Source organism: Lynx rufus, unplaced genomic scaffold (genome assembly GCF_022079265.1).
Source record: "Lynx rufus isolate CCGP_SWC_20201006 ecotype Redwood Valley unplaced genomic scaffold, mLynRuf1.p SCAF_3, whole genome shotgun sequence".
In the NCBI taxonomy this organism is placed as follows: Eukaryota; Metazoa; Chordata; class Mammalia; order Carnivora; family Felidae; genus Lynx; species Lynx rufus.
This window is the reverse complement of record NW_025814845.1, coordinates 158,265,981-158,288,765: the sequence shown is the minus strand read 5'-3', so window position 1 is coordinate 158,288,765 and position 22,785 is coordinate 158,265,981. Positions and strand designations below refer to the sequence as shown.

Genomic DNA, 22,785 nt, shown 5'->3' with positions numbered 1-22,785 from the left:
AATAAAACGGACTAATGAATACACAGACATTCCCCTGAAAAAGCTTCACAGAGGGATCTAACATCCAGAATTCCCAAGTGAGGAATGTCTTTTAACGCCTCTTGACCAGGTGCTTAGCTTCTCTTGACATTTTTCCTCACAAATAGTGTTTTTCCATAATTTGTGGCTATTCGATAATAGAAAAGACTAGCAGAGCTGAAAGCCCATTAGGACTCATAATACTGGTCCTATACAATAAAAAGGGAAAAACGGGTAAGTAAGAACTCCTGGGAGAAGAAGAATTACACATCATGGAGTTACTCTTATCTGATGTGATGTAGGAAATCAAAGTGTACAGTGTCACTGACCACTTAGCTTCTCTGAACTCGATTCCGATTCTGCTTCAGTTTCTTCTGCAGTTTCTGAAGCTTGTAAGGCAGGGTATGGAGCTCTGGTGAAAGACTTCCAGGCCATCCGCAGTGAACCTAACAAGTTGTTCTTAAGGTCCATACTCATCCTGGTCAAGCCCTCTCTCAGTTCTGAAACATACATGAATAACAACATTACATGGTTTACAAAGAGTTTAGGGTCCAACACAGTTAAATAAAGTGAATGAGATCCAGTCAGTTTGCACTGACCACACCGTCTAGAATTACAAGTTCTGAACTCAGACTTACCTAAGTGCATCCGCTTCCTGCCTTTATGGTGTGGGATCAGCATTGGCTCAAATTCCACTCCTGGGACCACCATCGGTTCAATCCTATAGGCCACAGGATCAAACTACATAGAAAAAAAATAACAGCTACATATATACCTCTGCTGAAGAAACTCAGAAAGTCTTAGGAACTATCAGGCAAGAATAACTATAAGCTCATTAAAAAAAAAAAGTTATTTTTTCTCATCACTTTCAGATTCAAACGATTATAAGTTGTCTCATTACCACAAAATAATATAGAAAAAAAGCAAATCAACACAACAGAAAATTATATGCTCTTGGGGCACCTGAGTGGCTCAGTGGGTTAAGCATCAGACTCTTATTTTCAGCTCAGATCTTGTGGTTCATGGGATTGAGCCCTGAATTGGGCTCATACTGACAGCATGGAACCTACTTGGGATTCTCACTCTCCCTAGCTCTGCCCCTCCCCCCCCTCAAAATCAAGAAATAACCATTAAAAAAAAAAAAAAAAAAGGAAACAGAAAATTATGTGCTCTTTACCAATGAGCCCTAATATTCAGGTGAAAACATGTCCAATGCTTACAGGGTGATAAATATTGAAGAAACCTTTGCATGTTGGAAATTTATAGTTGGGATCAATTCTTTTTAGTCCTCGGACGGTAAGGAACATTCCAATGGGCGAGCCAAAGGCAAAAAATATCTCTGGTTTATAGATGAGCCGGGGGTATTTTACAGACACCTGGAAAGAGGATATAAAAATATCTCTCATTGTTAACAGAAGTGACAATTGTTCCTACCATACCAATGGCAGGCAATAAAATGACCAAAGAGAATTAATTAAAATTGTTACCTGCCCAATGCCAACATCCAGATAGTCACCATTTCCAGTAGAGTCTGTTTTATTGCAAAACTCCAGTTCTTTGGGGATGTTAGATATATTCACCCCTGAAGCTGGCTGCAGGATTGGTCTATTAATACCCTAAAGAATAATACAATGCCGTGAAGCTATGCAGTAAAAATATCCAAAGGCTTATACAGTTTTTTTATTGGTTTGAAAGGATGCTTACGAGTATTCTGAATTTTAGGAAGAGTCCTCAAAAAACAAGATAAAGCTGATGAAAACAAAAATTGTCTTAAATAATGAACTAACATCCATACATGCTCTAAAATGGTAAAAGCTGTACACAGCCATTTGGTCAGCAGTTGAAACTTCAGGCAACCATTAGGAGAGAAAACAACAGCAGAGCATGATGAAAAAGAATGCTGAGGGTTGCTAAGGAGTTCAATCAAGTGCAATGCCCTTTTAATGGAAGCAAAATGTCTCTATGAGTATAGAAATTTATGCAGATGGTGGGCCAAGAACTGGGCCTTAAGAAAGAACTGAACAGCCTGCCACAAAGTTGAAAGACAACTACTAAGATATGGAAAGGAATTCAGTGGCCAAAAAAACTGAACGTAGAAGTACGATTACAACGTGGATAAACCTCAAGTTCATTATGCTAAAGTGAAAGAAGCCAGCCACAAAAAGCCTCATACTGTATGATTCCATTTATATGAAATATCCAGAATAACAAAATCCATAAAAACAGAAAGGCCAGTGATTCACAGGAGGAAGGAATGGGGAGTGACTGCTAATGGGTAAAAGGGTTTCTTTCTAGGGTGATGGAAATGTTCTCAAATTAGATAGTGGTAATGGTTACACAACTCTGTGAATACACTAAAAATGGCTAAATTATATACTTTAAAAGGGTGAATTTTATGGTAGGTGATGTGAATTGTATTTCAATAAAAAGGTTATGAAAGGAAAAAAATGGAATGGTGAGAAGACTCCAGGGAAGATAAGATTTCTGAAGCTAATAATATTTTTTAAGGATGTCAATATAAAAAATGTGTTTAATATCTAAAAAGAAAGCCGAAGATCAGTTAACAAAATTTCTTAGCTGCCTAAACACCTCACAAAGCATAAGGATACAAGGATGTCAAAAACTGTTTAATCCTACAAGCTATATTAAACATACCGTTGATTTTTTTCTGGTCCTAATGTAGTTTAATATCTTCTTTCTTGGTCCTAGGGGAATTCCCATTTCCTGAAGATCTTTGTCGGTACATAAAGCCTAGATATAGAAAATCAAATATCCTTCTTATTTCTAGGCAAAATAAAATAAATTACATGTCCTATTCTCTGAGTAAGACCTAATCATTCTTGTTCTTTTTTAAGAAGAACAATCATTCTTGTTCAATTTTAAGAAGAGAGTATTTTATTCATAAAAGCCTAGAGAAAAATAAAAGGTATCAATGCTATAGTAATATAGATGACATTATTACAAAAAAAAAAAAACAAACAAACCTACAGAAGTGAGTAGATAATGCATGACACAAAACACTCTTTGATTTCCATGCAGACTCAGATGTCACATTCCTGAGAAATACTATATCCCTACTCATGGACACAAGCAGTAAGAACATACAGCAAATGTGGAACATGAAACAGATGAACAATCAGTATCTCAGCTTCAGTGCTGCTTACCTGAGGAGGTTAAGGCTTCCTTCACCCTCCCAGACTAGGTTAGTTCTTAAATACCACTGTGTGCTTTTCCTACTCAGAACTTACCATAATTGTAATACAGTATTTAATATGTGTCTTCCCTGCTACACTATAAACATAGTGATATGAGAGACCATATCTGTCTTACTGACCGCTCTATCTCTAGTAGTTGGTATAGTAAGCCTGATCATATTAAGCATTCACTGAATATCTACTAAATGAAAGAATGTATTGCAAACCCGAAAAAGCACCAAAAAAGTGGCAAAAAACAAAAACAAATAAAAAGCAAATATCAGCAGCAGAGCTCTTGAAGATATAACAGAAACTAAGAGTCAGAATAGTTAGCGGTCATTTATTCTAACTCATGTTCACATTATCCGAGCTGTGTTGCTTTTTAGTCCTTGCTCTGCCACTATGTTTGTCGACATGGCTCCTCTGAACCTTGCACTTCCACAAAGCAAGATCACTTTATATGATAAAAAAACACATAAACAAGCTAAAGGACATCACTAATGATAACAAAGTATTTATGACTAAAATGATTCCAAAGGGCAGGCTCTTAGTAAGTGGTAAGATGAAGATAAGCAATAAACATACTAAAAATGGTACAGCATAAAGTTTTAAAAGATTATTTTTACCAGCGCTTCCTTATCTACTTTCTCCTTCTCAAAGATACTAAAGAATTCAGAGAGTTGAAGTTTCTCCAAATCTTCCTCTAGTGTCAGTGTGTCTCCTTGATCCATGACAATATTTGGTGCATCCTAAAAATTAAATAGTAAAGCTCACATTCTCTGAATTTATTTAGATTTTCCTTTATTATTACTATTTGCCAATAAAAATGTATAAGAGTTCCACATAAAGATATACTTAATTTTAAATAAATTGTAATTTATATAAAATTTAAGAAGTGGCTAATCTCTAAATTTGCAACCTCAGTTGAAACAATGTTTTTAAATAAATGAATGCATGAATCATTATCAAAGTATTTTCAACTTCATTAATACAACATTTATTGAGCTCTTATTAAGGAACAAGTGTTTAAGACATAAAACAATCTAAGACAAAGCCCCTGTCCTGGAAGAACTCATAGTCCAACAATATAAATAGAATACGTACATAAAAAGAGAAAATACACAAGATAGCATATGCTAAGTACTAATTTAACACTATAGATAAATGTTCATAGGACTTTGTTTTACAAAAGATGTTTAAACATCAAGTCCTTCCACTGCTTTCAGACAGAATTTCTATAAATTATATCAGTTTGCATCCAATTTATTCTTCATTTCCACATCATATGCAAACTCCACGTCAGCTCAATGATTCTATAATTCTAATAATAGAACAGAAGTGAATATTTATAATGGAAAATAAGATACCTATAGTTATTTTAGAATATGACAAATATTTGTGGGAGCATATTACTATCTTGCTTCTATCATCCAAAAGTGACAAAGATAATTACAAGTCTATTAAAATTAAAATAAATGTAAAATCAACGTTATGGTATGAAACTAAACTAAGCAAAAAACTAAAAGTCTAAAATCTAAAGATCCATACTAAGAGACAGTATATGAGAATCTATCTGTACATCTAAATTACCTTTTCACTGTCAATATCCCCCAAAGAATCTTTCTGATTTGTTAGGATATCAAACAATATAAGCGAACCTATAAGTAAAATAGAAGAAGGGACAATTTCTAAGCATTGGCACTACATAGCTGTCTTTTATACAAAAATTATTAAGCCAATTACCATGTAGCAAAATCTATGAAGCAGGCAGTCTTTCCTTCCAATCCACCACCACCCTTCCAACCCCTTCCAAATTGTACATCAAAGACCAGTTCTAGACCTCTGAATCTGATACTGATAAAAGACTGTACTTAAAGAACAGGTATCCTTAATATATAATAGTCCTTTCTGGTCACAGAAAACTCATTTGTTACCTAAACTATGACCAGCAATGGATACACCGCCTTTGAAATCAGGGTTCCTCTGCAGAAAAAGTGTATATATTCGGTTCATTTCAGAAGCAACTGTGTCCACAATAGTCTGACAGTAGGTGGGGCTATTGTAGAAGAAGACATCCAGAATTGTGTCATTGGTGAAGTGCCTCAGGCGGTTAATGCTGGGCAGAGTTATTCGCTGCAGATCTCTGAAAAAAAAGAAAAATATTTTAAGCAGAAAACCTAATACATTCCAAAAGCCCCTCTAAGCTATTATCCAGCTTAGCCTTCAAGTTTAGACTTAGATATTTAAAAATACAACAGACAATCAATTTATAGTAAATACAGAGGACTCAGAGACAGGTTTAATTAAGCCAAAAGAATTTCATCAGCAAAAGTGAGTGAGACCCTATACAAGACAAACCTAGTTTCTTCAATACATAAATTACAAAGAAATAAGAGATGGAAAGGTAACCAAGAGATCAAAAGAGACTTAAAAGACATATCAGTGAATTGCAACTTATGGACCTTATTTAGATCCGCTTAAGATCTGTGTGTGTGAGCTTGTGTATGTATACATATATGTATATTTGTTGATATTAAGAATTTTTTAGGTGTGATAATGGTGTTATGGTTAATATATTTTTAAAAGTCCTTTCAGACACACAAACATTTACAAATGAAATGATGTAATATCTTAAGATTTGGTTCAAAAATAATATGATGGGAAAAAAATAATAACATGGTGGAGGGATGGGCAGTAGACAGGGATAGGAAGATAATGGATACAGCAGAATCGGCCATGTGTTGAGACTTGTTGGAGCTGGGTAATCAAAATCTGTACATGAAGACTCATTATATAAGCTACTTTTTTGTACAAAATTCTCTACCATAAAAAAAGTTTTTTTAAAAGACAGATAATACAGAGGCTTTTCCTAGAATTCTCAGCATTAAGGTTTTTGGATCACAAGTCAAATGATAAATGGATCAGCTCCCTTTCTTAATGCATCATTTCCAAAAGCTGAAAGAAGGCAAACAGAACTCTCATCCTGCAAAGGAAAACCATGCAGACATTATTATCTAAATCAACTTCGTTAAAGCTTTCTCAAGATACCCATAAAGATTCCTCAAAGACTCAACAGTTTCTGTAGTTTAGAGAGGGCAATATGCCCTTAGTAACCTTTTAGTATCAGTTCAGATATGAGTATGAACTCCATACCTAGTAAAAGCAACATAATACAACATCGGGCACATGCAATATGCTCAAATCACACAGAATTAAGAACTGAGAGATGCAGAATTAGGAAAGCCATTTCCAAGATCAACATGGAAGTAAAACTACTTCCTTTATCTTCCAGAGAAGCATTTGCCAGTTCTATCCTAGAACTATATTATGAACACACTTCTTTTTGGAGAGCCTATAGCTCTCTAGAATATCCTTAACATAAGGCAATTCTTCTGACATTACCATAAAATCTATAAACAAAACTACTGGGCTTGTGACCTAAGAAAGCCATCACTTAATGGGTGCCTGGGAGGCTCAGTTGGCTGAAAGTCCAACTTTGGCTCAGCTGAGGTCATGATCTTGCAGTTCAGTTCATGAGTTCAAGCTCCTCACTGGGCTCACTGCTGTCAGCACAGAGCCCGCTTTGGATCCTCTCTCTACCCCTCTCTTGCTTGCTCTTGCTTAAAAAAATAAATAAAACATTAAAAAAAAAAAAGCCATCACTTAAGAAGCGTCTGGATGGCTCAGTCAGTTGAGCATCTGACTCTTGATTTCAGCTCAGGTCATGATCCCAGGGTCATGGGATTGAGCCCACTTTGGGTTCCATGCTGTGCTCATGGAGCTTCCCTCTGAGGGCTCCCCACTCCCCCACTTGTGCTCTTTCTCTAAAACAAAATCAGGAAAAACAGCCATCACTTAAAAGTTGTACTAATTAGGGTACTGAGCCTGGGTGGCTGAGTAGGTTGGACATTGGACTCATCAGGTCATGCTCTCATGGTTCTGATGGTGCAGAGCCTGCTTGGGATTCTCTCTCTCTCCCTCTCTCTCTGCCCCTCCTACACACATGCTCGCTCTCTCAAAATAAATAAATATGAACTTTAATTTTAAAAAGCTGTACCAAAAAAATAAATAAAAAATAAAGTTGTACAACTATACTTCAAGTAATAAATGCTAATAATTTAATGTTTGGGGATTTCCTTTTTTTCTTCCCCCAAATGTGAACAAATGTTATCTAAATAAGATCACAAAAGGAACAATAAAATACTTTATATTAAACTGGTAAGAACAGATACTACACTCGATCTCAGCCAAAAGGCTGAGAAGCGATACAATAAAATACTTTATAAGTCTTGAGATAGGTTAGCTTTGACATCCAAAGAAGGAAATGCTTATACCATGGGAAGAAAGCAACGTTTGTTTTTAAGGCTAAAGAAATAATATATCTGTAATAGTAAACAGTAATGAGCTAATAAAACATACTAGAAGATACACACAGCTCTTTACTCCTAACCAGGATAGTTAAACTAAGGGATTGGCCAACATTTTAAAATGTTTCTCTAAGAAAAGGCACAGAAGCACACAAAACTTGCTGAAAAAATTTTTATACAATCAGCTATAAGCAGAAACATAACAAGCGTATCAATGATCAGAAAACATATTACAATCATAGTTAACAACTCAAATATGAAAGGTATTACTCACACATCCACACCAGTAGAATGCAAAGGACTATGCCAGTTGACTGGAAGAAATTCTACCCTCCCAATCTGCTGATTTTCTTGGGCTTTCTTAAAATGTGTCTGTAGTAGGTTTAAGGAAACACTGCGAAAATCGTTAACTGAAAAAGAAATGAACTTATGCATCACCAGGGAAGCAATCAATTTATAGAATTAGGATACAACAGATCATGTAATTATATTCTATCTTCATTTGCTTAGAACACATATTTACCTGAGTCACAAAGAGCAAGTGGTATTTAGTGAATATTATCAGTGCATATAGGAAGAGCTATTCCCTTAACACAGAACTTTATTTTACCATATAAAACATTTTATCTAAAGAAAAGCTAACTTCAAAATTTCTATTATGTCATGGGGACTGTTTTACTTTTTTTAATAAAAGAGAAAAAAATGACTATTTCAATTGGCCTTGCAGTTATATTCCTATCCTAACTTTGTGGTTCTTATAAACAACCACAATCCAATATTTTAAATTAAAAAAATATATACACTATTTGAAATTCATACTACATCAATCTTAACTTTCCAGAACGTTTATGCTTAGAAGCATTAGCCAGTAGGATAAGATTCCCAAATTGGGACAATTAGACTCTGAGTATATACTGTTAAGTTTTAGACACACTACCTTTCAAAATCAAGTTATACTAACGACCTAAATATTCCAAGTAGAACATCAAGAGCTTTATCACACTATAAATTACACAATGATTAAAGGTTCTGTTATCCATTTAAACTGTATCGTTTTTTGGTTCCCTTTAAATTTGGAATAGAGGACCATCACATCATAAAATAATTTTATAAGAATTAAAGGCCTGTTCATTCAAGAATTATTAGTTAAGAATATAACTATTAGCCTAGGGAATTTACTAGTACTTTAGGTCTAAGTTAAGAAGATTTACCACCTTGCCACCTGTCTTTAGCTATCCAAATCTTATTATGCAGGTAAGACAAAAGATTAAAAAGACACTTTATCTCAGCTCATGGGAGTACAGACTAATATTCCCCTAAAATGATTTAATCTTATACACTCTGCAAACCTACCACACTGTACAATGCTTCGAAAGCGGAGATCACAAGCTGGTCCAATCCCATGGACTACAAAAACCAAGTGATCTATTTGTAAAGGTTCTCCTACAAATGAAATTAAAAAGACAAATTATTTTAGATACCTGGTCTTATATTCTAAAATCAAACATTCACAATGAATAGGTTATAAAGATAAGCAGATCACTTTAAAGGACCTAAAACAGTCCTATATCTTACTTAGTAAAAATACAGGGATTTTACTGTGTTTCTAATTTATCTTGACATAAGTCTGTGAAAAAACTTTTCAGTCTTTTTTAAACTTTTTATTTTGAAATAACTACAATCTTACAGAAAACGTGAAAGAATAGTATAGACACTTCCCTGTACTTTTTACAAATTCAACACTTCAATGTTTATCACTTTTGCTTTACTATTCTCTATGTGTATGTGTTACACACACATTTTTTTTCTGAATCATTTGGAAGCAGTTGCGTAGATAATCAGATTGCATACATCATACCTCTTTAGCCCTTTAAATACTTTAATGTGTATTTCCTAAACATATTTTCTTAAGTAACCACAGTAATCAAATTCAGGCAACATAACATTGGTAGAACACTTTTATCTAATATTCCATTTTTATCAATTGTTCCAATGTGTGATGTGTATATAAACCCTAAACGTTTAAACTCATCTTTTTATTTTTTTTAAGTTTTTATTTAAGTAATCTCTACACCCAATGTGGGGCTCAAACTCATGACCCCAACATCAAGAGTCGCATGCTCCTCCAACTGTGCCAGCCAGGTGCCGCTAAACTCATCTTTTTTTTTTTATTTTTTTTTTTAACGTTTATTTATTTTTGAGACAGAGAGAGACAGAGCATGAACAGGGAGGGGCAGAGAGAGAGGGAGACACAGAATCTGAAACAGGCTGCAGGCTCTGAGCGGTCAGCACAGAGCCCGACGCGGGGCTCGAACTCACAGACCGCGAGATCATGACCTGAGCCGAAGTCGGACGCTTAACGGACCGAGCCACCCAGGCGCCCCTAAACTCATCTTTTTAAATTATAGTAAGTCTAGGGGCGCCTGGGTGGCTCAATCGGTTAAGCGGCCGACTTCGGCTCAAGTCATGATCTCGTGGTCCGTGAGTTCGAGCCCCGCGTCGGGCTCTGTGCTGACAGCTCAGAGCCTGGAGTCTGTTTCCGATTCTGTGTCTCCCTCTCTCTGACCCTCCCCCGTTCATGCTCTGTCTCTCTCTGTCTCAAAAATAAACGTTAAAAAAAAAAAATTTTTTTTAAATTATAGTAAGTCTAAAATGTTGTAAGTATAGTAAGTCTAAGATAAGCCATCTTCTCTACAAGATAAAAGGAATTTTATAATCCAGTTAAATATATTATAAAACCAACCATAAATGGACCTAGCTGGACACCAATAGATAACCATCAAGGTCCTACTGACAAATACTTTTCCTTAGCTAAAAATCTTCAAGGACAGGAATTACCAGAAATAAATTTCCATTTTTTTTTAAGTTATTTATTTATTTTGAGAAAGCATGAGCAAGGGAGGGACAGAGATAGAGGGAGAGAGAGAATCCCAGGTAGGCTCCAAGCCGTCAGTGAGGAGCCTGATGTGGGGCACAATCCCATGAACCATGAGATCATGACCTGAACCAAGATGAAGAGTCAGACACTTAACCAACTGAGCCACTGAGGTGCTCCCAGAAATAAGTTTCTAATCAAACAGGTGGAATCACACTTTTTAGAATTAGGACTAATCAGTTCATTTGTACCTAGTGACTTCCTGATTAGTACTGCCAAATTTTACCCATCCCACTATATATACTCAGCAACTTTAAAACAGATATTTAGATCTATTAAGATTCTTAGTACATGAAGCAATGCGGATCTCAACTCATAAGACCATATGCTTAAATCATTTTTAAGTTTTGAGGTAATCCAAATCCACAGGAACAGGTCACAATTTAAGTAATAAATGAGTGTATCAGAAGAAAAAAACTGGGTGGGTTAGTCAGTTGAGCTTCCTGCTCTTGGTTTCAGCTCAGGTTAATGAGTTCAAGCCCCACATCAGGCTCCACGCTGACAGTACAGAGCCTGCTTGGAATTCTCTCTCTCCCTCTTTCTGTCTCTCCCCTTCTCTCTCTCACAAAATAGACTTTAAAAAAAAAAAAAGAAAAAGAAGAAAAGAAACAAATGATTAACATTACCACAATGAATGTCAACAGAGATGTTCTCAACCCCTCTCTTCACTGTTCTTGGTCGACCCTGTTCAGTGGGTGTTGAACCCCATTCATCAGACCCTGCAACTGGCTGGTAATGCACCATAAGCTTAAACAGAAAAGATCAAAGCATATATAGCAGATATATTCTACATCATAGACATCTCTATTTATCCCTCTTTGTGAAGGACAGGAACATGTCTTTCAAAACATAATACATAGTCAAATCTCAACTACAGTTTTGACATGCAACTCCAGCAGCCTGAAACGAGAACCCTGAAATTATAGGCCAATGTGTTACACATTAAATACCTTATAATTTTGTCAATTACACCTCAATAAAGCCAAAAAAGAAAAAAATACATCAGACTAACAGATCTTTCAATAATACCCTACACATGTAAGATATGCTCACATGTGTGATATTCTTAATCTACAGTGGCATAATTTTCACTAAGAAAATTCTTTTGTATAAGCTGAATGAGGTAAAAAAATGATGGCAGTGGCTACAAGTTTTAAGATTCATAATTGTGAATGCAATATAAAAATTTCCATAGGTTAGCCTAAGTAGAATCCCTATGAAAAAGAAAACAATTAAGTTCTCCTTACTAATGCAATTAACCTTTAATCCCACATGAAAGAAAGGTTTCATTTGCTTCACCTTTGGATTGTGTAATATAATAATTTCTCTGTTAGGAGACTCCAGTTTCTTTTTCCATTCATCCAGAGTTACAGCAAGCATGTAAGTTTCCTTAAAAGAAAACACCTTTCATTAGATTTCTCTAATAGCTTTTCTATTAAAATTAAACTTTTTTTTTTTACAAGAATACCGCTAGATAAATCACTACATAAGAATATCCAACTCCCATTTATCAAATTATTTGAAAAATCTTTCAAAATTGCAATGAGAATGCAGGAGAATAAAATTACTCCTGATTTTATCATCTAAACTAGATAAAATCATTAACATTTTGATATACTTCTTTCAATAATATTAATGTCTACTCCAACTTAAAGAAAGCAAATTCCAGACTGTTTCCAGAGCCAGAAAAATAAAAGGCTAAAATGACCAATCCTGTGGTCATAGTTTAAATATGAACAATGATTACCATTAGGGGAAAAAATTTTTAATTTAAAGACATAACAGGCATAAAGGCATAACTTTATCTTGAAACTAATTTGCAAAAAGAAATGCTATAAATGTAATCTGGATACAACCAAACTCTGGAAATTTCACTAAAATGAGTAACAGGAAAAGATTATTAAATAAGAGAAGGAAAAAAGTGAAATGGGGTCAGGGGAATACCTCTAATACTTGGCTGAAGCTCTCAGAGTAGGGAACATATTTATTATCTTTGTCTCCCTTGTAAAACCAGGTACATCGTCTCACTTCTGATGCTAGCTCATCCCAGTATACAGCGTACCGCATCCTCTCCCCCAAATGCACATCGTATCTGCCCCCATCAGTGGGGACAACTCTGCCATTGCAATCTTTTCCTATCAAGGATTGGAAAAGGGAAAAGAAGTAGATATATTAAAATAAACCTCCCAAAATACAATTCTGAGTTATATTCTAAATAACGTTATGAAACATACAAATTTTGTTTCTACCTGGCTAAACATTAAATAAAATGGGGGCACCTGTGTGACTCAGTCTGTTGAGCATCCGACTTTGGCTCAGGTCATGATCTCACGGTTCACGAGTTCGAGCCCCATGTCAGGCTCTGTACTGACAGCTCAGAGCCTGGAGCCTGCTTTGCAGATTCTGTGTCTCCCTCTCTCTCTCTGCCCCTCCCTCGCTTGTACTCTATCTCTCTCTCTATCAAAAATAAAACATTAAAAAAAAATTAACATTAAACAAAATGGAAATAATATTTTTTTACTACTTTATAAACCATCAAAACCATTCCTGGTTTCAATGATACATGAAAAAAATAATACCCAACATTGTTTTGTTCTTTTTCTGAGGAGAGAGAACAGTGTCTCATTAAAAAAAAAAAAAGTATATAAGGCTTTTTTATGAATTTTTTGCTTGAGGGGCCAAAAGGTAAATTAATGACCATGACCATCATGATGTAAAAGTGGCTACTAGCGTCATTCTTGTTTCATAAAAGAAGAAAAAAATAAGTGACAGTTAATCATTCTCTTGCAATGTGACATCCCCCACTCTTCATAAACAAAAACTGAAACATAAGCTAGAACATAAGAAATACTAGATAACTATGCAAAAATTGTAACTACTGTTTTCAAATACAGACCAAATTCTTAAGTATTTTAAAATGCTATCGAGACAACCAGAAAAAAATCTAAAACTTATTTTTTTAATAGTGCTCAATATAAGAACTATTACATCAGACTGAGAGAAATAGTATGTCTTTATCTAATACAAATCATCATTTTCATCCTACCAGAACCATAGGCGTCTTCCAGCTGCTGTGAATCCTCAGAGTTAAAAGGAATCCATGTCTCCTTAGAATCTATTATTTTACAATAGAACCAATGAGGAGAAACTGGTTCATACAAACTGCCAGCATCCATGTCTAGTAGCTCAAAGGAACTACATGAGTTTGGTGATGGGGATGGATCTGACTGGGACAATTGTTCCTGGTGTGACCCCACTGATGACATTTCGCTCTCTAAAAGACAAGATGAAAGAAAACTATCAGGAAAAAGTTATTTTCCTTCTATTAACGCTGAAATTGCTCTCTCTCACACACACATACCTGGTCATTTTTAAGGAACCACTTCTAAAAAAAATCTAAATCTAAACTGAAAATAGAAATAAGTTCTAAATTAAGAGCTGGATTTGAGAGGGAGCTTTAAACACAATGTTTCTTACAGTCAGACCAACCACTTTACACTGATCTCCCAATCCTCTCAGAAAACTACATGGTTTTAATCAGACAATAAATTAGAAGACAAACCCAGAATCAGAAGAAACACATGGTCAAAAACTTGACGGCAACAAAGCATCTGATCCCAATTTCAATCTAAGTCTATTGATAAAGACAAAAAATTAACTCCAATTGTCTCAGTAACTCCTGGATTTTAGGGCTCCAGACCCCTATCATTATACATTGACATGATTACCGGAATCTTAAAATACTGAAAATGAAACTATTCACTTAAGAACCTGTTACCTTTTATTGATCTTGGAAATGTGCTTAATCGGGGACTAGGGCACAAATTCCGAAAACACGAACCCCCGTTTGGGCCACTGCGCGCAAGAGCGCACCCACTCACACCTGCCAAGGCTCAGGTGAAAAGTAGCAAGCGACCTCGAAAGCCTCCTTCCCTCAGAGGCGACTCTGGCCTACGTGGTCCTACCCCGTCAACACTCAGACCACTCGTTAAAGAACAGCGCACACATCAAAGAGCACTCAAGCTCTGCGGAGAGTGAGCAACGCTATTGGTCTCTCGGCACCGAGCGCAGCGGGATGGCAAACACCCGGCTTCGCTCAGAGCGAACGCTCTCGAGGCTATCGGCCGCTTTGATCTTTTTATCCTAGAGCCAACTTACCTCGGCCACCTTGGCGTGTCCCTTCTCCCCACGACCCTGGGCCTTCTGCAGCCCGGATCTGGGACCTCAGAGCTCGGGGACTTGCCTCCTCCCGCTTCCAGCCCTGCAGAGAGGAGCGGAACCACCAATAGAAACAAGGTAATTTCCCAGTGCCTTACAGGGCGCAGTCGATACAAAGGGGGCCCTGACCGCTTCCCTAAGGACCGAGGTCACCCACCCCCGGGCTGGTACTCCCAGCACCCCCTTTCCCTGCCTCAGGCATCGCGTCCGACTCCGCCCCCGGCATCTCCATCCCGCAGTGCCTCCAACCCGCACCCCAGTGGGGCCTCCCTCAGCCCAGCGCCCACCCCAGCAAGCCGTCGCGGGCTCACCTGGCTGCCCCGCTGCCTTTCACACTCTCCTGTCCTCGCTGAGGGGGGTACATGTCCCCGCGGCGGCCTTTCCCCTGAGCCCGGGCGGGGCGGGGCGGAGCAGGGCGGAGCCTGCGGCCCCGCCAGGCTCGTGCCCAACACCGGTCTCCACTGCGCTCCCAGCGGGTGAGCGGCAAGCCAAGCTACTAAGAGCAAAGGTGAGGTGGCCGGGACCGCGGCGTGGAAGCGATGGGTGGGGCGAGGAAGGCAGCAGGGGACTGGCAGGAAGTGTCGCGAGAAGTGGAAGGAATCGCGCGAGATGTGGCTCCTTCCTGCGGGCAGGGAGCCGGAGCGCCGAGCGCACGGGCGGTGCGTGGGGCGTGCCTTGCCCTCTGAGCCGGCGCGCGGAGTCTCTGGCTGAGGTCGGAAGTCTTTGAAAGGCAGGGATGGAGGGTGACAGGTTAAGGGAGCATTTTGAGTTTCAGGGAAAGACAAAGCTTCTTCGGGATTAATCAGCCCATCCTCCTCACTTGGTAGATTAAATGGGAAAAGAGGCCCGCTGACCCCGGTACTATGTCGGACCGCACTAAAGGGCCGGGAATGGTGCCGGGAACCCGAGGGAGACGCAATAGAACGATAGGGCGCTGGCAGCGGCTTCGTCTACCCAGACTCCTGGGTGCACAGGAGAATGGATACCATTGGCATTTGCAAAGAAAAAAGGGTTATCTCTGGGGCTTTCCCCCTCCTCGTTCTGTTTTATTAGGATTTCAAGGCTGCCAAAAAAGATGTCTAAAAAATGCAGAGGTGAGCTTCACCGGATTTAAAAGCTGCACGAGAGGTTGGAAACGAGATGTTTTTGTCAAAACAAGATGACATAATTGAGGTGAAAAGTTTAAACGAATTTCCCACAGTCATGAAGCTAATGGCCCTGCCCTGCTCTCCTGAGTATTTAGTTTTATGGAAGACGTCGGCTCCTTTGGGTATTCTGTAAGATACTTGCCTGTTTTCTATCTAGATTATAGGGCAAGGGTTCAGGGAATGTTCTTTAGTTTTATTTCTTCAGAACCGAGAAAAAAACTTACAACACTTTAATTCTCTTACAGGTCAATAGCCACACACAGATATCCACAAGTTTATTTATACCTTCTCAAATTTGTAACACCTAAATAGCTTCTGCTCTGCAGGAAGAGGGTGAGGAATGCCAGAACTGTCCCATTCTCTAGGATCTTGTCAGATGATTAGCTAATATCATAGACTAATAGCTGGCATTTGCTAATCTCTTACTACATTCTAGGTAGACTTGTAAGCATCTTACAGGTGTAATCCCATTTAGTCCTCCTGGCAACTTGATGAAGTACAGACTATGGTTATCCCTATTTGCAGAGGTAAAATGACTTACCCAAAGTCATACTACCAGCAAGTGATGGAGTCAAAATTATAAACACAGTATCTATCTTCAGTCTCCACCTAAGTAACTTACCTAAAATCAGTCAGTTAAGTGACAAAACTAGAACTTGAATTTAGATCATCTCTAAATCTCCATATCCTCTATACGAGCTGTTCACAATTTTGTTTTGGTCTCAAGAACTCTGCCCTGTAATTATTGAGAACCCTATAGGGTATTGTTTAAGTTATATATATCACTGTTTACTAGAAATTAAAACAAATTTAAATATTTACTAATTCATTTAAAATAACATTAAAAGCCCATTTCTTGTAAATTTTTTTATGGAAAAATAACTAGTTTCCAAAGTGAAAGAAAAATCAGAGAAAAGAATGACATTGCTTTACAGTTTTGTAAATTTCTTTAATGTCTAGTTTAATAGAAAACTGTTGGATTCTCATATTTGTTTCTGCATTCAAACTTACAACTTTAGTTTTGGTTGATGTTTGTGAAGAAAACCCAGCCTCCCTCAACTATGCTGTAGCTGGAGAAGGAGGAAGTATTTTAATAGCCTCTTCAGATAATTGTGGCTATTCTTTTTAATTCTACACTAAAATTCAATAAGTGGTGGCTTTTTAAAGGTTAGTTGCAATATGGAATCTGAAAACATCAGTGAATTTTTTATACTCTGATACATTAAAATCCATTGGTCAGTTTTGCAGTTTGAGTGGATTTTTTACCTATACGTGATTTATGAGATCAACCATTGGTCATTTGGAAAATATCAATTCACTGTGCTGTGCAGTCTTCCAAATATTAACACATTTCATAATACAATATATATGTATATTTTTTCTTTTTAATTACCATCAATCTCAGAAGAGTCTGTAAATATTGGGAAGCTGTCAAGCTCTTAGCAAATACAAGTTCTCTAAATTCTGCTTTTTTTCTTGAAAGGCCAGATTTTATCACAGGCAAGAAGTACTGTCAGTTGTTTTCCTTGAAGTGACCAGCTCACTTTGTTTTCAAGAAAAGCTCTGTCAAATAGCTAAATCTGACTAGTCCTAGTTTCTTTGTTGTACTTTTAAATAAAAATGTTGCTCCATGAAAAAAAGAGTAGCTAGTTCAGTTACCAATTCAAATAATCTTTCTTTTTCCTCAAGAGACCAGCATACTTTAGTATACAGAACTGTTTTATGCATACTATTTTGTCACATAGAATTTGAAAAAGGTGTGAACGCAAGGGTTAGGATTTAATAAAATTAATAATTTGTACTTTGTGAACAGTATTTTTTTAAATTTTTTTTTAACATTTTATTTATTTTTGGGACAGAGAGAGACAGAGCATGAACGGGGGAGGGGCAGAGAGAGAGAGGGAGACACAGAATCGGAAGCAGCCTGCAGGCTCTGAGCCATCAGCCCAGAGCCCGACGTGGGGCTCGAACTCACGGACCGTGAGGTCGTGACCTGAGCTGAAGTCGGACGCTTAACCGACTGAGCCACCCAGGCGCCCCGTGAACAGTATTTTTAAGTAAAATATGCACTATTTTTATTATGGATGCATGGCAGTGCACAATACAATGAATGACTACAATTTGTTTTTGTTAGGGTCAGGCGTAAGGCAGGGTAAAGATAGGAGTCAGAGGCTAAAAAATTTTAGCAGTCAAAGGCTTTATTTGGGAACTAAGGTCTCGGGGGAGGTTCTATGACTCAGGGAGAGAGAGAGAGGAGTCAGGGAAGTCGCCCCCAGGTGTGGAGGGGTGGGGTTTTTAAGCTGCAGCGGTTCGGGGTTTAGGTCCCGGTGGGCCTTTTTCGCATCAGGTCGTGCTGTCGCTCTGTGATTGGTTGACCTCCAATTCGTTCTGGCACGCTACTAGGGGCTTTTCGTTGGGTTGCACTGGCAAGATGGCCGTCCCTTCTGTGGTTCCAAGGACACCCTAACAGTTTTCACAATTCCTGCTAAGGCGCAAGCAGTTTTACCCACCATTGCTTTTGCATCAACAGTGCAAATGTCAAAAACATAGCAATGGGGCGCCTGGATGGCTCAGTTGGTGACGCATCTGACTTTGGCTCTGGTCATGATCTCGCGGTTCACAAGTTCCAGCCCTACATTGGGCTCTGTGCTGACAGCTCAGAGCTTGGAGCCTGCTTCTGATTCTATGTCTCCCTCTCTCTCTGCCCCTCCCTGGCTCATACTCTGTCTCTCAAAATAAATAAAACATTAAATTAAAAAAAAAACAGCGAAAAAAGCAAATTATGTCTTAGTATTAATAGTTTTGTTGTTTTAAATAGGCTCCATGCCTAGTCCAGAGCCCAACACGGGGCTTGAACACATGACCCTGAGATCAAGTCCTGAGCTGAGATCAAGAGTTGGTTGCTTAATGGACTGATCTTATGATCCTTGAAAGGATCCCCAGCTTGCATGGACCATAGCAATTAAATGTGCCCACCCTGCAGCTTAGAATACAAAAATAATGGTTAACACAGTACCTACCCTGAAGGAGTTTACAGTCTTAAGAGACAAGCAGATAAATTAATGTATCTTGAGTGTCCTAAGAGACAGGAACCATATACACTAACAGTTCCAAAGGAGGGCGCAATCAAATGTCCTGGTATACTTCCAGAAATTTTCATTCGGTCAGTCTTTGATGGGATTCATGTATTTGCATTTTAAACAAGCACTCCAGATGACTTAGAGGCAGATAGTGTGGGATCTACACTTTAAGAAACGCTGCCTTAAGCAGATAAATTTTAGGTTCCCAAGAAGGCCCAGTAGGTAGGCTCAGAAAGAGAATATTTTATGGTATATCGCTCAGAACACACACACACATACAATTTCACTGGCTATTGTTTACAGTTGTATATCAGATCTCTTATCAGAAAAAAAAGACAAAATCTGAAACAAACCCTACCTTTCCCTTTCAATTGTCTAGTGCAGGAGGCAGCAAACTTTTTTCTGTGGGCTATAAGGTTTCTGTCACAACTAATTAGATCGCTTGTTGTAACACAAAAATAGCCAGAGACAAGAGGTAAACACATGAGTGTGGCTGTGTCTCAACAAAACTTTGTTTGCAAAAGGAGGGGTTACATTGGGTCTCCAGTGCCAGGCAGTTTGCTGACTCCATGCACTAGTATAAAAGATAATGCTAATTGCCAGTAAGCTGCCTAAAGAGCAAAAGCAAGAGTCTAAGGGTCATGAAACAACTGGATTTTATATCCCGAGTTGGAAAAACTGCTAGGCATCAATTTTGAATTCCCATGTCTTTCCAAAATAAACCATATTTCAGCATCAAAATGTATGCGTTGAGTGCCTATCAAGGCATTAGGTAAGAGGATACATAGTTTTTGGAGGCAGGAGTCCTCAATACCTGGTGGACAGCTAGGCATCCTGAATGGAGAAAATTCCACCGTTGTCTTGGATGGTCTGACTATAAAATAACAAGAACAGGGCTTCAGGCTGTGATGGTGGTTCTCAAATTCAAATGAATGGAAGAATATGCTAAGTAGAGTCTTTAAAATGTAGATTTTTAGGGGTGCCTGGGTGGCTCAGTCGTTTGAGCATCTGACTTCAGCTCAGGTCATGATCTCACAGTTTGTGAGTTCGAGCCCAGCGTCGGGCTCTGTGCTGACAGCTCTGAGCCTGGAGCCTGCTTCGGATTCTGTGTCTTCCTCGCTCTCTGCCCCTCCCCCACTCACAGTCTGTCTCTCTCTCCTTCAAAAGTAACTAAACATTAAAAAATAAAAAAATTTTTTAAATAAAAAAAGTAAAATGTAGATATTTAGATCCAACACCCAGAGCTTCTTATTAACTAAAATAGTTTAATCAGAGGGGTCATTGAATCTACATTTTAACCAAGAATAAACAGGCAGCCGCTGTAAGGCAAAGTGCTTAAATCAAGAAACAGAAGGTCTGAGCTAGAATTTTGGCTATGCCACTACCTTTGTTTGTAAGATAATATTAGGGGCACCTGCATGGCTCAGTCGGTTAAGTGTCTGACTCTTGATATCGGCTCAGGTCATGATCTTGTGGTCCCGAGATGGAGCCCTGTGTTGGGCTCCATGCTAAGCTCAGAGCCTGCTTGGGATTCTCTCTCTCCCCCTCTGCTCCTCCCCCACATGTGAGTGTGTGTATGCACATGCTCTGTCTCTCAAATAAACATTAAAAAAAATTAAGAATGTCAGAACTAGAAGAAACCTTACTGATACCCAGTGTGATGTTCTCTTCCAACCCAAAGTTGGTAATTTTTGTTAAGTCAGTCCATAAACCATTCATGAAAACACAATGTATTAGCATGGAGCCTGCATGGGATTCTCTCTTTCCCTCTCTCTACCCCTCCCAACTCACACATGTACACTCTCTCTCAAAGTAAAAAAACATTAAAAAAAAAAGAGTTGTTGGCACAAAAACAGACACACAGACCAATGGAATAGAATAGAAACCCCAGAACTAGACCCACAAACATATGGCCAACTCATCTTTGACAAAGCAGGAAAGAACATCCAATGGAAAAAAGACAGCCTCTTTAACAAATGGTGCTGGGAGAACTGGACAGCAACATGCAGAAGGTTGAAACTAGACCACTTTCTCACACCATTTACAAAAATAAACTCAAAATGGATAAAGGACCTAAATGTGAGACAGGAAACCATCAGAACCTTAGAGGAGAAAGCAGGAAAAGACCTCTCTGACCTCAGCCGTAGCAATCTCTTACTCGACACATCCCCAAAGGCAAGGGAATTAAAAGCAAAAGTGAATTACTGGGACCTTATGAAGATAAAAAGCTTCTGCACAGCCAAGGAAACAACCAACAAAACTAAAAGGCAACCAACGGAATGGGAAAAGATATTTGCAAATGACATATCGGACAAAGGTCTAGTATCTAAAATCTATAAAGAGCTCACCAAACTCCACACACGAAAAACAAATAACCCAGTGAAGAAATGGGCAGAAAACATGAATAGACACTTCTCTAAAGAAGACATCCAGATGGCCAACAGACACATGAAAAGATGTTCAGCGTCGCTCCTTATCAGGGAAATACAAATCAAAACCACACTCAGGTATCACCTCACGCCAGTCAGAGTGGCCAAAATGAACAAATCAGGAGACTATAGATGCTGGAGAGGATGTGGAGAAACGGGAACCCTCTTGCACTGTTGGTGGGAATGCAAATTGGTGCAGCCGCTCTGGAAAGCAGTGTGGAGGTTCCTCAGAAAATTAAAAATAGACCTACCCTATGACCCAGCAATAGCACTGCTAGGAATCTACCCAAGGGATACAGGAGTGCTGATGCATAGGGGCACTTGTACCCCAATGTTCATAGCAGCACTCTCAACAATAGCCAAATTATGGAAAGAGCCTAAATGTCCATCAACTGATGAATGGATAAAGAAATTGTGGTTTATATACACAATGGAATACTACGTGGCAATGAGAAAAAATGAAATATGGCCTTTTGTAGCAACGTGGATGGAACTGGAGAGTGTGATGCTAAGTGAAATAAGCCATACAGAGAAAGACAGATACCATATGGTTTCACTCTTATGTGGATCCTGAGAAACTTAACAGGAACCCATGAGGGAGGGGAAGGAAAAAAAAAAAAAAAAGGACGTTAGAGTGGGAGAGAGCCAAAGCATAAGAGACTGTTAAAAACTGAGAACAAATTGAGGGTTGATGGGGGGTGGGAGGGAGGGGCGGGTGGGTGATGGGTATTGAGGAGGGCACCTTTTGGGAAGAGCACTGGGTGTTGTATGGAAACCAATTTGTCAATAAACTTCATATAAAAAATAAATAAATAAATAAATAAAAGAGTTGTTTTGAAAATTCATTGTATTACTTCATAGCCCCAAATGAATAGTTCCTGCCCTCAATTTAATAATCTTAGAATGTTTTCACTTTGAGGAAAATGATACATACTTTCCCTGTGATTTCTCTGTCTTCCTGCAATGAAAGCTGTTTTAGAGGCCGATAACCTAAGAATGTCAGTTTAAGCTGTGCAGCAAGCTGGCTTTCCACTAGCCCTGGGAGGTTTCCATCAAGGCTTCCTTCCTGTTGGCTACGGCTGTCAGAATGGGCTGTAGGGGCCCAGGGCAGGTGGCCTATGATAGGCCGCTTTGGCATATTGATTTTTTTTTTTCAACGTTTATTTATTTTTGGGACAGAGAGAGACAGAGCATGAACGGGGGAGGGGCAGAGAAAGAGGGAGACACAGAATCAGAAACAGGCTCCAGGCTCTGAGCCATCAGCCCAGAGCCTGACGCGGGGCTCGAACTCACGAGATCACGAGATCGTGACCTGGCTGAAGTCGGACGCTTAACCGACTGCGCCACCCAGGCGCCCCCATATTGATTATTTAAAATAAAAGTTACTGAAGAAACA

At 38.6% G+C, this 22,785-nt stretch overlaps 1 protein-coding gene and 1 pseudogene across 5 annotated transcripts in view; both read right to left on the bottom strand.

Moving 5' to 3' along the window:
• Window positions 1-16,087, bottom strand: part of DDHD2 (DDHD domain containing 2) — a 31,127-nt gene extending 15,040 nt beyond the window's left edge. For 3 of the 5 annotated variants that reach the window (XM_047091133.1, XM_047091132.1, XM_047091134.1), the window contains exons 1-16: window positions 15,044-15,631; window positions 14,673-14,775; window positions 13,561-13,788; window positions 12,459-12,649; window positions 11,814-11,903; window positions 11,141-11,261; window positions 8,933-9,022; window positions 7,854-7,989; window positions 5,147-5,355; window positions 4,803-4,870; window positions 3,839-3,961; window positions 2,674-2,769; window positions 1,506-1,634; window positions 1,239-1,394; window positions 657-759; window positions 348-518 (exon numbers count right to left, since the gene is read on the bottom strand). In XM_047091133.1, coding sequence (XP_046947089.1) covers window positions 348-518; window positions 657-759; window positions 1,239-1,394; window positions 1,506-1,634; window positions 2,674-2,769; window positions 3,839-3,961; window positions 4,803-4,870; window positions 5,147-5,355; window positions 7,854-7,989; window positions 8,933-9,022; window positions 11,141-11,261; window positions 11,814-11,903; window positions 12,459-12,649; window positions 13,561-13,780 — 1,903 coding nt within the window. In that variant the 5' untranslated portion in view covers window positions 13,781-13,788; window positions 14,673-14,775; window positions 15,044-15,631. Of the gene's footprint in view, window positions 1-347; window positions 519-656; window positions 760-1,238; window positions 1,395-1,505; window positions 1,635-2,673; window positions 2,770-3,838; window positions 3,962-4,802; window positions 4,871-5,146; window positions 5,356-7,853; window positions 7,990-8,932; window positions 9,023-11,140; window positions 11,262-11,813; window positions 11,904-12,458; window positions 12,650-13,560; window positions 13,789-14,672; window positions 14,776-15,043 lie in introns of those variants that run through there. The other 2 variants (XM_047091135.1, XM_047091136.1) reach the window with 2 other exon arrangements.
• On the bottom strand, window positions 7,332-7,479 carry LOC124521487 (uncharacterized; annotated as a pseudogene).
• Window positions 16,088-22,785: the final 6,698 nt, after the last annotated feature.